We start from the raw sequence: 15,249 nt of genomic DNA, 5'->3' as shown, positions 1-15,249 counted from the left end.
GTAGATCTGCAGTTTCTGAAATATTCAGACCAGCCTGTCTGGCACCAACAATGCCACATTCAGTCACTTAAATCAACTTTCTTCCCCATTCTGATGCTCAGTTTGAATTACAGTAAGTCACCTCAACTATGTCAATGTGCCTAAATGCGCTGAGCTGCTGCCATGCGATCAGCAGATTAAATATTTGTTAACAAGCAGCCCCTGAACGCCTCCACGAATGGTGGCTCCCAACATCTCAGGACACAGGACATCTTTATCATATTTAATTTCTCAGACTCCAGAGCTCCCCCCGCTGTTCCCAGAGGAGTGTGACAAGGAAACTTATGTTAGTGTGGAAAAATGTTGATCTCTGTTATTCTTACCCAATGCTCATACTTTAAATCAACTGTCGGCATCTAAGCATATTTATTAGCATTAGACAGTCATCACAGAGCCATAACAATCAATCCTCAAAAGTGCCATTTGTTCAAACAGTCATCAAATTAAGTGATAACACTAATTATTGCTAAATTAGTCAGGGGGGGGTTAATCTGTGGGAACACATCAAATAATTATTGTTACACAAAAAAAAAATATATATATATATAAAACACCATCAGAACAGCAACATTTTGATAATAAAGAACTGTTAGCATGTCAGTACCAGTTTTTGCTGGTTAACTCTGTGGTGACAATCAATACAAGGCTTCACAGGTTAAATATGTCGCATTAGGTAAGAATTCCTGATACACAGTTAGAAAATAACAGTGTCTTCCTATACAGTTTGACTACAAGAAAACTTTTTAAATCAAGTGATTCATGAATCAGCATTTGAGTTCACACAGATTTAAAGCCATTAAGATGGAAGGAATCATTACATGGTAATCAATAACAATTTAATGATCTCAGAGGTACACGGTGATCAAATTATAAATAAATCAAAAAGGTTAAGTTAATTTCTTCTGGTAATATTCCTTAAACCATGTTCAACACAAGTCCAAGAGTTACATGTTTTTTGGGAAAGGTCTGCTTGAGGTACTGATTGCTACACCTGAAAAATGATGATGGAAAAAGCAAAAACTTCCCAGCTAGTGCATGAGATATAAAGCATGAAGTTAAATTAAACACTGTACAATCACAGAATGTGTGTTGAACAAGTATTTGTGCGTTTATGACCACAATTCTTGAGCATGTGTTGACTACAGTTATAAAAAAAAAAAAAAAAAAAAAAAAAGTTTGTTTTTCTTCTCCCAATTCACCCTGAGGAAATCTGAAACTTAAGGAAAAGTGCATATTTCCAACAGGGACAACAGGCTTAATGTGGTAGAACAATGGTTATTATGGCATGGATGTTATGGAGACAACATGGTGTGATGTAGAGATGATAAGAAGTCTCCCTTTTAGTCCGCTGCAGCTGATACCAGGAGAACCCTCAGGACTCCGCAGCCTCTTTAGCCTGTGCCTTCTTATCCTGTTCGTACCTGTTAAAAAGAAATAACACAACATTGTTTACATGGGCTGCTTTACTTTATTTGTGCAAAATATTAAATTGCTGGATGTCCAGGTTAAATGTGGCCAGTTTCATATTTAAAACAATGTCTGTAAAAATAATCCCAGTGAGCTCAGACACCTGCTGAGGAAGCTGGCCAATCAGATGAAAGTGTGAGGCTTAAAGCAACAGGAACTAAACTGTTTCAGAGAGGATGAACTGAGGGGCTGTATCAAGGACTAATCAAACAAAAAAAAAAACATTTAATAATAAAATAATGGAATCATGCAAAGCTACATTGGTAGACTTGCAGAATGCAAATGAAGATGGTCCTTTCAGCTGCTCCCTTATTTTCCCAAGCAGCTGCTACAGTGGATGGATCCACATGCTGATTTGGCACTGATTTTACGCTGGATGCCCTTCCTCATGGAACCCTCCCGTTTACCCAGGTTTGTGATCAGCATTAGGAGTACACTAGATTGGGATCCCCTGAGGCTGGGTTTGTGTTAAGCACCTCACCACGGAGCCACAGAGTTGCACAGAGCTGAAAATGAGGATAACAGATCCTCCTTAATTAAACTTTACATCAGCTTTGAGCTGCCACTCCCACATTATAACCCCAGATCTGGTCTCTTAAATATTACTAACAAAGCTTGCTGCAACCTTAGAACAAGTGAGCATGCACTACCAAGACTTACATAAAAGTTTTTTTCTTCCCCACTCTTTCAACCATCCATTTTCTTCACTGCTTTTCTAAGTCAGTGTCATGCGGGGCTGGATCCTATCCCAGCTATCATGAGGAGAGTGACAGGGTACATCCTGGACAGGCCACTAGTCTATCACAGGGCTAACACAGAGTCAAACAACCATTGATACCTACAGCTGATTTAGAGTCATTAATTAAGCTAACTTACATGTCTTGGACTGTGGGAGGAAGCTGGAGCTGGAAACCCCACAGAGGAGTGGGAGGAACATGAGTCAGCTGACCGGTGGACTGAGACAATATAACCCAGTGCTAAACCAGTCTGAAACTCTGCTAGTGAGTTACGTTCACTAACGGTACTGTTGGCTGTTCCCCTATTTCCCAAGAGCTCACCACAGCAGGTTGCCAAATCAAATATGTGGCTCACAGATTTTTATGCCAGAGGCCTTTCCTGATGCAACCCCCCCTATTTATCCAGGCTTGGCACCGGCACTAAAGTACAATAACTTGGGATCCCCCTGAGGCTGGCTTGTGTCTCCCCTCCTGGTCTTAAACTGCAGCTCTTGTGTATAAAGCGAACGTGTTGAGAAGCTATGTTAACTAAAACTCTTCCATCCAGCGGCCTCAATTTTATTTTTTTAAACTTACACAATTGCTATAAAAGTTCCCATGAAGTCCTCATGGCCTCATTTATGCCCACCATCTCTTGTGGCTGTTAGTATATCTTATTTAATCTAAATGGTCACATTCAGCAGGCCAGTGTTAGCTTTTGGTTTCTCACACCTGGCGGTTAATGGTGTGAGTATTTAGCAGTAACTCATCTTGATGGAAGAACTAGTTTGTGCAGTACAACTGAACTCCAGAAACCAGTTATGACTGCTACACTGCTGTGCGAAAGTCTTGAATCACCTCTCACTTTATATTTTGTTTCCAAGGAGCCAGACCTCCTTTTAAGTTTTTAAAGTGGTCTTGAGTGACAGTGACGGGGCTCAAAACGTTGGACGGTACTGCAGATGTCAAGTATTTCAAATTTCCTCTATATTTATTATTCTTAGGCATAAGATGTTTCTCTGACGTTGTTTAACTCCAAATCTTCAGAGTATCCAATCTCATTGTACATCCTGTATAATGACAATAAAGGCATTCTATTCTATTCTGTATTGTAATAGTTTTACTCTTTGAGCGGCATGTTTCCACTCGGTCTCCTGAGGGAGTTCAGCAAATTTGCTGATGTTGGAAAACAAACACATAAATACATTTACTGCAGCTAGGGCGCACTAGGGTCAAACATTAACTTGCTTTCATGATTTCATATCAGCAGTGATTCAGGAATACACACTCTACATGAGGCTACTGTGCAATTATCTTGCATTCCTTATTATAACTAATCTTTAAAATACTTCCAACAGTGATCATAAAATCACAGAGGCTCCATTTACTCTGAATTCACACACCTCCAGATCCTGTAAAGCTGTGAAGCTCCGGCACTACCGACAAAGAAGTTGACGGCAAACAGGTTCCAGTTTTTCGGGATGATAACCAAAGAATATCTGGACCAGATCAGCCCTGGAGGAGGAGCAGAACAGGAGGAGTGAAGGTGACGCACACTGATGGTACACTGGAGTCACTCCTGAGGACAGAGTCTATGTTTTGGCCAAAGAGTAACAGATAAAATTTGTTTGAAGAGACGCAGTGCAACAAAGTGGAAGAAACAGGCGACCTTTGCCACAGATTGTTCAGTATTCACAGATTTTGACCAAAGAGATCAATTAACAAGATCTGAAACATATACCAAGAAAGGAGAGCTTAACAACCCCAAACCATCATTAACATGTTTAAAAAAAAAAAAAAAAAAAAAAATTTAAACCAGGATTAAGTTTCTCACTGAGTGAAAGAGTGACTGGAAATCCCTAACTCAAGGAGAGAAAGACTCAAAGGTGTTGGCAAGCTGCGATCTCTGCCAAACAGGATTTACAAAGTAAAACATTTATAGGGACCAAACGTATGAAAATGCCCCAGAGAAAGACTTATTAATGAGTGCAGGCCTACCAGGGGGAATTTCTGCATTAAAACTATCCATTTTCATGTCTTCCACAAATCCCATTTGAATTGAAATATGCATTTGTTCCAGACTGACACATTATGATGTACATTTGATTTCAGTCTTGTCTCACCTGTGGCTGTCAGCACTGCAGACTGGGAGGTACTGAGTTTCTCTGCTGGTCGAGTCATATCAGCCAAACCAGCCATAACCAGACCCTGCAGAGAAGAGACCGATGCATTTACTCCATTTAAAAAAAGGAAAAAAAAAAAAAGAAAAAAATAAAGAGGCCTGAGGTGTTGGCTCGGCTTAACTGCTGATGCTCTGTTCCTGACAAGGAGTGGATAAAGGCATGCTTGGATAGTTGAGCAATTTTAAATAAATCACATTTTTAAAAACTCTGGTGTCAGTCTGCATTTTATACTGTGGCTTATGAACTGGGTTGCAATGGTAAAGTTTACACAGGGTTACTTTAAGACTGTGTGAATGTTTACTTACCCACTTGAACATCGGGGCCCAGAAGAAAACAGTTTTCGGACCTAGAGAGGAAAAGAAAATCATCAACATGACAGGAAGTACAAGGACATCAGAACCTTTTAATTTGATTTCACAGGTTTGTGAATGTTTTCAGAGATAATCAGCTGTCTCGCAGTATTAAGGACACTCCTGTTAAAAAAAAAAAAAAAAAAAAAAAGTGAGGATACATAAAAGCTGCTGATCTGAAAATTGTCACTGTTACACATTTTGTCCACCAGAAAAACAACAAACAAAAAAAGATAATTTGTGTCAAGATTATTCTTAATAAAATGCTGCTGATATACTCCTATTATTTGATCATCTCTAAATATGGGTGTCAATAATCCAGTTTAAATTACATGTCAGAAAAAAATAAAATTAATAGATCAGCATATTAATTGATTATGAAAGCCACCACTAGCTGCAGCCTTTAACTTAATGTGTTGATAAAGTGTGGCTGCATTTTTTTTTTTTTTTTTAAATAGCAATACCTCTGAACGCTTGTCAAACAAAACACCAGCTCAAAAACACTGATGCAATCTCAGCTTTATTACGTCAGCGCTGCAGCTACACAAAACATCAGACGATCAGGACACCACAGCACTGAAGATTAAAATTCTTATATTTTAGTGTGTGAAAACAAATGTATTTTTCCCCTCCCTAAGACATTCAGGCTTTGGAAAGGAGTGAAAAACTCAGACCAAAAACCACATGGCTGGATCTGAGAGTCAGAGATACTTTAGTGCCTCTGAGCCACTGGGACGAGACTCAAAGACTTAATTAGCCACAGCACAGTGAAGAAAAGCTGTTGGTCTGGAATCGGCATTTCCGGCAGGGCTGCGGGGCAAAACAGAAACTAGGGCGTTTGTTCCTGCAAATCATCTTTGAGGGAGTTGCTCCGCCCCTTCACACCTGATCAGAAAGTTGTCCTTGACAACCCCAGAGTTCCAGTGCCCTTTCACAGAGAAAGCAAAGACCAGCGTCACTAGTTACTCCTTAATCTCAGAACCCTCTATAATCAGTATCCTCAATGCACAAGCATGATTTACAAGAAAAACTTAGTTTAATTTATCCTTCAAATGAAAACTAAAGGTTTTAGCTCAGCGTTCTGGAGGCTGCTGCTGTTTAATGTGTTTTAGTGGTAGGTGTTTCCTCTGTATTTAAGCTACCCTGACTGATAAATACTGACAAAATATAGCTTCATGAGGAAAGGTGGGAGGTAGTGCAAAAAAGGTTCGTCTACAAATTGCACAAATGTTGGATGATTAATTGCAACCCACCAGACAAAGCATGAACAGTATAAAATGGCCAAATATTTGTTGTTGCTTCTCATTTTATTTTATCATCATTTTTAAATTATTTTAAAAAGACTCATATTAGGCTCATAATTTATTTATTTTTGGAGGGTAGCAGAATCTACTCCTGAGACCCTACGGATGTATAGAGGGACATTTCTAAATAGTGTAGTGGTAAAAATCTGCCAAATAAAATATGCGGCGCTACCTGCTTTGGCAGCCCCTTGTGAATAAGGAAGCACCTAAAAGTAGTTACATTTTTTCCTTTCTGCTCAATATAGACCCGTACCATCCTAAATTAGACCTCAGGTCTCAGGAGGTTAAACTGTACAATGCTGCAGCATCAAGGCTGCAGCTGTTAGTCAGCATGACAGAAAAGAGCGGTCATGTTGTAACCAGCAAATCCCTCCAAGAACATATTCTGTTGTTTCTAACCTTCTCTGCGTAACCAGAGGGTCAATGACAGCACAGTCTTTAACTCATGCGTGTGGCGATTCTATCAGGCGACAAGGTGGGTGCAAAACTCTAGATTTTAACCCTGCAGCGCAGTGACTCAAATTAGGTTAAACTTTCTGTGCTGTGTTTGAACAGTTAGAACAGCTTTATTTAGCGATTCAGCTAGGATGATAAAAGCCAACAAATGGTAACATTATTCACATTTACCAAGCTCTGTGATAGCAAATAGATATTTCGGGATTTTCCTGTTAGAGAGGACATTGCATTCAAAATAAAAGCAATCCAAATGGTCTTTAGTTCCTCAGATGGTGTGAATGCACGCAGACGCTTGCGTTTTTAGAGTTAGCAGGAGCAGCTTTGCCACAGAAACAATGAGGTACTGCATTGGCAGCTGGCTGCATCTGGATTAAGTTGAGACAGCTGTTCTTTCTTTGAGGCAGTAGGAAGGCATCATCTCCCAGCATCAACTCCCAAGTTGGTCATGTTTCAGTAGCAAAGCTGGAAAAGCAGGCTTTGTTTTGCTCCCGGGCAATGTAGAGTAATTCATCCATCACTAGCAATACAGGCTGCTGGAGCACAGTCCCGGATAGAGCCTGGTCAGGTCCCCGTGTACCGAGTCACAAATAAACTCTGGCATTTCAAGCTTTACCATTTTAGTAATAGTTGTGCGCACTGCCACAATCATGGACTGTGAATTCAGGGTTGTGGGACTTCCAACTTTCCAAGTTGACTTGCCAGGGGGGGGTTCCAGTTGAAAATTCAGACTTGTAAGATGGATTTCTGACTTCCCACTTCAAATGAAAAGCAGCATTTCTGAGTGTGCTTCATAGTGACTTATTTAAGCAGCAGAAGAAAAGCCTGAACAGGAGTTTTTAACCTGCATCCAAAGACATTTTACCCTTCTACCAAAAGTAGAATAACAACAGTTTTGCACAAGTTGGGTTTAATTTACTCAAACTCAAAATATAACAGGAAGATGCATAATCCTATATTGAATTATATTAAGTCAATCTTAACTATAGGCAACCAATCATACTTACATGCATACATAGGACTTTGGCCAATGTAACTCATATTCAAGAGGACCAAAACTATATAGACAAACTAAAAGAAAGGAAACGCATCCAAAGCTTAATATGGAACGTTTAAAATGTCACCTTGGACTCCCCCTTTCCAAAACTGTTCCAACTAAAACCTATTACAGCAACAGCAAACTACCCCACAGATATGAGCAAAACAACTGACCTTAATGTTAGGTTTCACTCTGAAGACTCCAACTCAAACTGAGCATGCGACCACAGAGTTCTGTGGTGAAGGGCAGGTGGAAATGTGGAGTTAAACACCCAGAACGCCATAGCTTGAATATGACTTCCTGACATAAACTCAGCTGTTCCTTCACAGATTGATCTGCTCGGGTCATCCTGACAGATTACACTGACACACTAACAATGATTTTCATGCAGCTCGGGTATCAGAACAGGACCTGCTACCGTGACTCCTTGAAGGATGCGGTCCCGATAGGTGGGTGCATCCACATCATCAGTACCGCGTATCACAGCTGGACACGGCGGAACAAAGTCGAGAAGCTCAGATGTGCCTTACCTGCTGGGTGGTTGTAAACAGGTCTCAGCTTGGCGGGCAGCATGTGCTCGATCCTGTCCAAAATCCTGTGGTAGGACGCTCTGAGCGCAGCCATGATGAAGGTGTTGGCAATGAAGGTGAAAGATGAGCGGAAACTTGCAGCGAGCTCGCAAAACGGTTAGCTCGCCGAGTAGCTAGAGACTTTAAAAAGCTTTGTGAGGTTTAGATAAATCACAGAGTGGTGTGAAGCTCAGAGAAGATGCTGCCGTCCTGCTATCGACCTTTTCCGGCGGTGTTGTGACCGCTGCTAACGATGCTAGCTGTCAGGAGCTTCTCCCGGTCTGACACGACGAGGTGACTTTGTGTACGACGCAACCTACCGCATGACGGGCGGGGTTATAGGTTTACGCTATTCTCATTGGCCGTCCCGGCCGAACTCATGATATGATTGGGTTACACAGGATTGTTAGTTTTTTATCACAATTTGTGCCAACTAGGTGGAGCTAAAAGTAAGAAAAAAATGTGAAAGAAACAGCGCTACAAGTTTGTATTAAAAATAAAAAGCTTGATTTAAGGGGGAAAAATTATGTATTGAAGCTCTGTTTTATATTTAAGGGACGCTGATTGTTTATCAGCAGAAAAAAAACTATATGTTAAGTAAATGCACAATATTCTAGAGCAGGGGTGTCAAACATAACGACCCGGGGCCAGAATCTGCCTGGCAAAGCCTCCAATCCGGCCAGCCGGACGGCTTAGGGTAGGGATCCTCAAATCCAGGCCTCGAGGGCCGGTGTCCTGCAGGTTTTAGATGTTTCCCTGATCCAACACACTAGTGATGAGAGTGTGAAACCGAAACTTCGATATGTGCTTCGAACCCTGGGCTTACAACTCCAGAGAACCACTGCTTCGAAGATTGCTTCAGGACGAAAAAAAAAATCACGTGACATATTGCTGCTGAGTTATGAATTAAAAACAACTTTTGCTGGCTCGTCCTTTCAACGTGTTGACGGACGCTGTCATATCAAGATTAACGCAAAAGCGGTAGTTACACAAGCACACCCAGTTAATGCCATGTTTTCCCAGCACTCTGCTCAGTAACACAACACACACATTCATCTATCTTTATTTGTAAAAAGAACCTGATATCATGATATTTGGTCATAACGTGTGCGCCTCAAACAATACAAAGATGCTTCAGATCGTTGAGGTGTGTGAGGGTGTGCATGCAGGTGTGTAATTGAAAGCATTGCACTTTTTCAGGAGAGGGCGCTATAACTGAAGCTTCGAGTGATGAACCTATTTTCGAAACAACTGGTTCAAGTGGTTCAGTGCTTCACAAAAGCTTCATTTTCTCATCACTGCAACACACCTGAATCAAATGGCTGAATGACCTCCTCAGTATGCAGTCAAGTTCTCCAGAGTCCTGCTAATGACTTCTATATTTGACTCAGGTGTGTTGAAACAGGGACACATCTAAAAGTTGCAGGATACCGGCCCTCGAGGCCTGGATTTGAGGATACCTGGTTTAGGGAATAGATTTTGGACTTAACTGTATTTTCATGATTTTTACAGCTTTTCCTACCGATAGACTTCGACCTTTGCCATTCATATGACACTAAAGTATTTAAATAATAGATAAACAATGATAAAACACAGAAAAGTTCCTGTTTTTTTCCCCACTATGTACTAACACTACTAACTTTCTTGAGTGGATTAATTTTTATTTATCAATTTTTGTTTTTGTCAAGTACTGGTGGATACTTCTGTGGGGAGAAGAGTTTGCTTAAGAGAAGAGCTTGAAAGTGAAATCGAGCAAATCTGGAAGATACCACCCTATTCCAAATGAGATAAAGAGGTGTTTTGGGGGTTGCCATGCTGGTGCAAAGGTGAAGGCTTGGAAGTGGAGATATAAGCCCTTTCTGCATTCAGTCATCAACAGTCATCATGGGAAATGTCAACTCTCTGCCCAATAAAAGTAATGAGCGGGAGATTTCCATGTGAAGTTTTCCATTAAACTGTTGCTAGGATACAGACTAAGCATCCAGAGTCACTCTTTATAATTTCAGGAGACTTCAGTCATGTTTCTCTCTCCTCCCACCTGACTGAATTCACACAATATGTTGACTGTCCTACCAGAGAAAATAAAACCCTTCATCTGCTGTACGCCAATATCAAAGAGGCTTACAGAGCTACTGTCTTACCACCACTTGGTAGATCAGACCACTGCTGGACACAAGAGGTGGGGGAAAAAAATGCACATTGAAGATGTCAGAATCCATCCTGACCAATCACCCACTTTATAACATCTTTATGGAACAAAAAAAAACATCAGCACTGGAAGACTCCTCTCTCTGCATTGCAAGACAGAGAGGAACAGAAAATCATTCATACCCACAACCATCAGGCTTTTTCATTTTCATACAAATAGCAGATGATCCACGTCAGACATATGAATTTCCCTCTGGGATCAGTAAATTTATTCTTATTTATATTCTTAATGCAAATTACATCTGGGCAGTGAGCTGCCAGAACATTTTCTGTAATTTTACACATTTATTTGTGCTGTCAGATTTCTTTCATTTACTACAGCAACATTTATTTATCATGTAGATAAACTGAGACGCGCTGTTGAAGTTACACTTCTATTTCTTATATTAAATGTGATTAAATGTGTAGTCATTAAAGTCGGCATTAATGTCATGGTAACGGTCCTTTTTCCAGGGTGGAATGATTGTACAGCAAACATCTTTAATGACTTTAAAAAGGAAGAATCGGGTGCACAAGTCTGAATTTATTTGGGGATTTTCTCTAATCCACACAGGGTCAAAAGTATACATTCAGGCTCAAATATATACATACAACACCAGTGTGGATGAAGTGGAAAGGGCAATGAATTGCATATCTTTAGACAAACTTCCTGGTTTGGATGACCTAAATAGTAATTTTTATTGGCTGTGGGGTGTGATTTTCAGGTTCAGCTGAGGAGGGAGAGGTGGGGAGGAATAGATTAGGAGTGAACCCAGCTGGCGAGACTGGCACAGCTGGCGTACATCAACTAATTGACCTTTCACCCTATAAATTAGGTGCAGCCAGAGGAGTGGAGGAAAATATGAAAAGAAGGATTAATAATTAAGATGCATTTGATGACTACTGGAGGCAAGCTGCTTAATTGGACTAAGGACTTTTTTGATGGAATAACAATTCAAGTAAAAATAGCCCCTGAACTATCAGGCCAGCATGTAGTGTAAAATGTGATTCCATACAGGGAGTGCATTCAGTCCAGTCTTGTTCTCTATTATGATCAATTACATATTGTTGAACATACCAGCAAAATGGGGAAGTCATTATTTGCAGATGATGGGGCCCCATGGAAAAGAGGAAGAAATGGTCAAAAAAAACCAAACCCACATGGGATTCAGGAAGCATGGTGGCATGGTGGTTATCACTGTTGCCTCACAGTGAAAACCTCTGGGTTCAAATCCACCTTGGTCCAGGCCTTTTTGTGGAGTTTGTATGTTCTCCCTGTGTCTGTGTGGGTTTTCTCTGGGTACTCTGGTTTCCTCCCACAGTCTAAAGACATGCAGTTACTGCGGTTAGGTTAACTGGTGATTCTCACACTAGAGGCCAACTTCAAGCCTCATTGTAAGATTCTGGAAAAGCCTCATTTAATGAGATTTGAAAATTTTAAATTATTTTCTAATATGTGTTTGGTGTTTAGGATTTTAAATGGTTTGGCCTCTCCTCCACTGCTTCATTTTATAATCTTTCCCCAAGAGATTCCATAAACTCTATAAGGATATCTTCAACTAAAGATTGTGTTGTACCCAGGGGTGAAAGTAGTAGTTTTAAATTTTTGCTGGTTCTATGACAAAAACCGTGTGTGTGTGTGTGTGTGTGTGTGTATATATATATATATATATATATATATATATATATATATATATATATATATATATATATATATATTAGGGGTGGGACTCGATTAAAAAAATTAATCGAATTAATTAAAGCTTTGTAATTAATTCATCGAAATTAATTGCATTTTAATCACATTTCAATATTTAACATGAGAAATATTCATTTAAGTTTGGTTGATGAATGAATCAATATACATAAGCTTAAACTTCAAAATTTTGTTTATTTTCCCACCAGTCTACTACACAGACCAACAAAGGGTGGAAGTGCTCCTGTGATAAGCAAACTCCTGAAATTAAAGTTAAGCTTCATAACTGGATAGTTTAAGTCAACATTAATGTCTCACTAAATATAGTTGGAAATTAATCATTCGCTCGGCTGTATTCCTTGATGTTGTTATGCTTGTTTTAACAGCTTATTTTGAATAAAAGAATTAAAAATTAACCACAAAAAGGAGAAAAAGTTCGCTCTCCGTTTAAACAGCTGCTTTTACACAGCTGTGCTTCGCATTCACGGTTGCGAGGCGACATGAGCTACGCAGAGGTGAGGGCAGGTGACGCTGATATGAAGGCTAGCCGCTCACTTCCAATCTTTGCGGTCTTCGCGGGCTGCGAAGGACCCCAGGTCTACGAGCACAAACGCTAGTTTTAACGGCACAAACCAGCACAAACGAAGCACTAACCGCTCAGTCTATTTGCTGGAATTTTTCACGTGGGTGGGGTGTCAGCTTCACTCAGCTTGGGCCGGGTCCTTCGAAGGATGCGGTCCCTGAATTTGGACATTGTGCGTCGATATAATCTGTATGCCTGGAACTCGTGCACTGAGAAACGTTCCACGGTGCAAAGTGCGATTAAAATGCGTTAAAATTTTTAATTCGTTAATTTCCCCGTAATTAATTAATCGAAATTAACGCGTTAAAGTCCCACCTCTAATATATATATATATATTTATATATATATATATATATATATATATATATATATATATATATATATAATTTTTTTTACTTTAATGTTGCCTACCTGTATAAGGCAGAAATTAGAAGCACTTGACAATGTGTAATATATTTTTTCAATTGTTAAGGAACTGAGATGGTTGCACATACCATACACTTCGGTGAGGTGATGCGTTGGGGTCCTTTTCCTTGTCTGCCGCAGCGTTACATGACCAATATGCAGGACTGCTTTTTTGCATTAATGCAATATTTCTAAAATTAGAAACGTCCTGTCTCAGAGTGATGCTGAAAAGCTAATTCATGCATTTATTACTTCTAGGCTGGACTATTGTAATTCCTAAAAGCTCCCTGAAAAGCCTTCAGTTGATCCAAAATACTGCAGCTAGAGTACTGACAGGTACTAGAAAGAGAGAGAATATCTCTCATATTGGCTTGTCTTCATTGGCTCCCTCTTGGATCCAGAATAATCAGGCCCCATCTTATCTTAAAGACCTCATAGTACCATGTTACCCCAATAGAGCACTTTGCTCTCAGACTACTGGCCTACTTGTGGCTCCAAGTAGAATGAGAGGTGGAGCCTTCAGCTTTCAGGCCCCTCTTCTGTGGAACCAGCTGCAAGTTTGCATTTGGGAGACAGACACCGTCTCTCTTTTTAAGATTAGGCTTAAAACTGTCCTTTTTGATAAAGCTTATAGTTAGGGCTGGATCAGGTGACCCTGAACCATCCCGTAATTATACTGCAATAGACCTAGGCTACGGGGGGGGGGGCAACTTGTTATGGCAGGTGACTGCCCCTCCCTGAGCCTGGTATATAAGAAAACTGGTTTGAATTGAACTATTTTATAAAAGAGCAGGAATCATTAATAAATTAAATAAAATGAGAAAAATCCTTTACGTTCTGTTAGGGAGTACTGAACCCTCTCTAAGATGTTGCATTTTGAATGTAGACAGAAAATACTGGCAGATTGAGCCAAATATCCAGCTGGGAGATGCTTCCTGGTGAAGCCATGTGCGCAGTTTGATCTGTGTGGGCTCTTAGAATGAGCAAGAACCTGTAACCCTCAGTTCAAAGCCCGTTTTAGAACAGCCACAGTTTATAATTTCAGTATATTTGTGGGGATTCTGGTAGTTTGCTTGTGTCCTCTTCATGCTGCTTTTCCAAAAAGCATGAGACAATGCATGTGTTACATTTCCAACAATTAGAGTGTCATGAAAAAGTATTTGCCCCCTAATTCCTTAGGTTTTTGCATATTTGTCACATATGTTTCAGATCATCAAACAATTTTTAATATTAGACAAAGATAACCTAAGTTAATACAAAATACAGTTTTTAAATGATCATTTCATTTATTAAGGGGAAAAAAAATATCCAAACCTACCTGGCCATGTATTAAAAAGTAAATGCCCCCTCCTGTTAAATCATGAATTAACTGTGATTAATCACAATTTTTGGAAAGCTGAGCTCAGTTTCACTAGCCACACCCAAGGCTGATTACTGCCAGACCTGCTGAATCAAGAAATCACTTAAATAGAACCTGTCTGACAGAGTGAAGTAGACTAAAAGATCTCAAAAAGCAACACATCAATGCCACGATCTAAAGAAACCTGAGAAACAAAGTCACTGACATCTGTCAGTCTATCAGCCATTATCCACAAATGGAGAAAACTTGGAACAGTGGTGAACCTTCACAGGAGTGTCCGGCCTACCAAATTAACTCCAACAGCTCAACAACTCATCCAGGAAGTCACAAAAGAACCGAGAACAACATCTAAAGAACTGCAGGCCTCACTTGTCTCAGTTAAGGTCAGAGGTCACAATTCAACAGTAAGAAAAGAGACTGGGCAAAAATGGCATCCATGGAAGAGTTACAAGGAGAAAACCACTGCTGACCAAAAAGAACACAAAGGCTCATCTCACATTTGCCAAAAAATATCTTGATGATCCACAAAACTTTTGGGAAAATATTCTGTGGACTGAGGAGGTTTGAGACCCGTTACATTTGGTATAAAACTAACACAGTATTTCAATAAAAGAACATAGCAACAGTCAAACATGGTAGTGTTAGTGTGATGTTCTGGGGCTGCTTTGCTGTTTCAGGGCCTGGACAACTTGTCGTAATTGATGGAACCATAAATTCTGCTCTCTACCAGAAAATTCTGAAGGACAATGTCTGACCACGGGGCGCCCGGGTGGCTCAGTGGAAGAGCAGGCAACCGTGTATGCTGATAATGTCTGACCATCAGTTCGTGCTCTTAAGCTCAACTTCAAGCTCACTTGGGTTGTGCAGCAGTACAATCATCCAAAACACACCAGCAAGT

General features: G+C 40.1%; 1 protein-coding gene across 1 annotated transcript; it reads right to left on the bottom strand.

Annotated features, from left to right (window-relative positions):
• Positions 1-388: 388 nt before the first annotated feature.
• mpc2b (mitochondrial pyruvate carrier 2b) lies at positions 389-8,448 on the bottom strand. Its single transcript, XM_030758768.1, has 5 exons — positions 8,082-8,448; positions 4,711-4,751; positions 4,346-4,430; positions 3,626-3,737; positions 389-1,460 (listed from the first exon to the last, which is right to left on the bottom strand). Exons 1-5 carry the CDS (start codon positions 8,173-8,175, stop codon positions 1,412-1,414), a joined length of 381 nt encoding a protein of 126 aa, XP_030614628.1. The 5' UTR covers positions 8,176-8,448; the 3' UTR covers positions 389-1,411.
• Positions 8,449-15,249: the final 6,801 nt, after the last annotated feature.

Source organism: Archocentrus centrarchus, chromosome 21 (genome assembly GCF_007364275.1).
Source record: "Archocentrus centrarchus isolate MPI-CPG fArcCen1 chromosome 21, fArcCen1, whole genome shotgun sequence".
NCBI classification, from domain to species: domain Eukaryota; kingdom Metazoa; phylum Chordata; class Actinopteri; order Cichliformes; family Cichlidae; genus Archocentrus; species Archocentrus centrarchus.
This window is presented reverse-complemented; position numbering and strand designations above follow the sequence as displayed.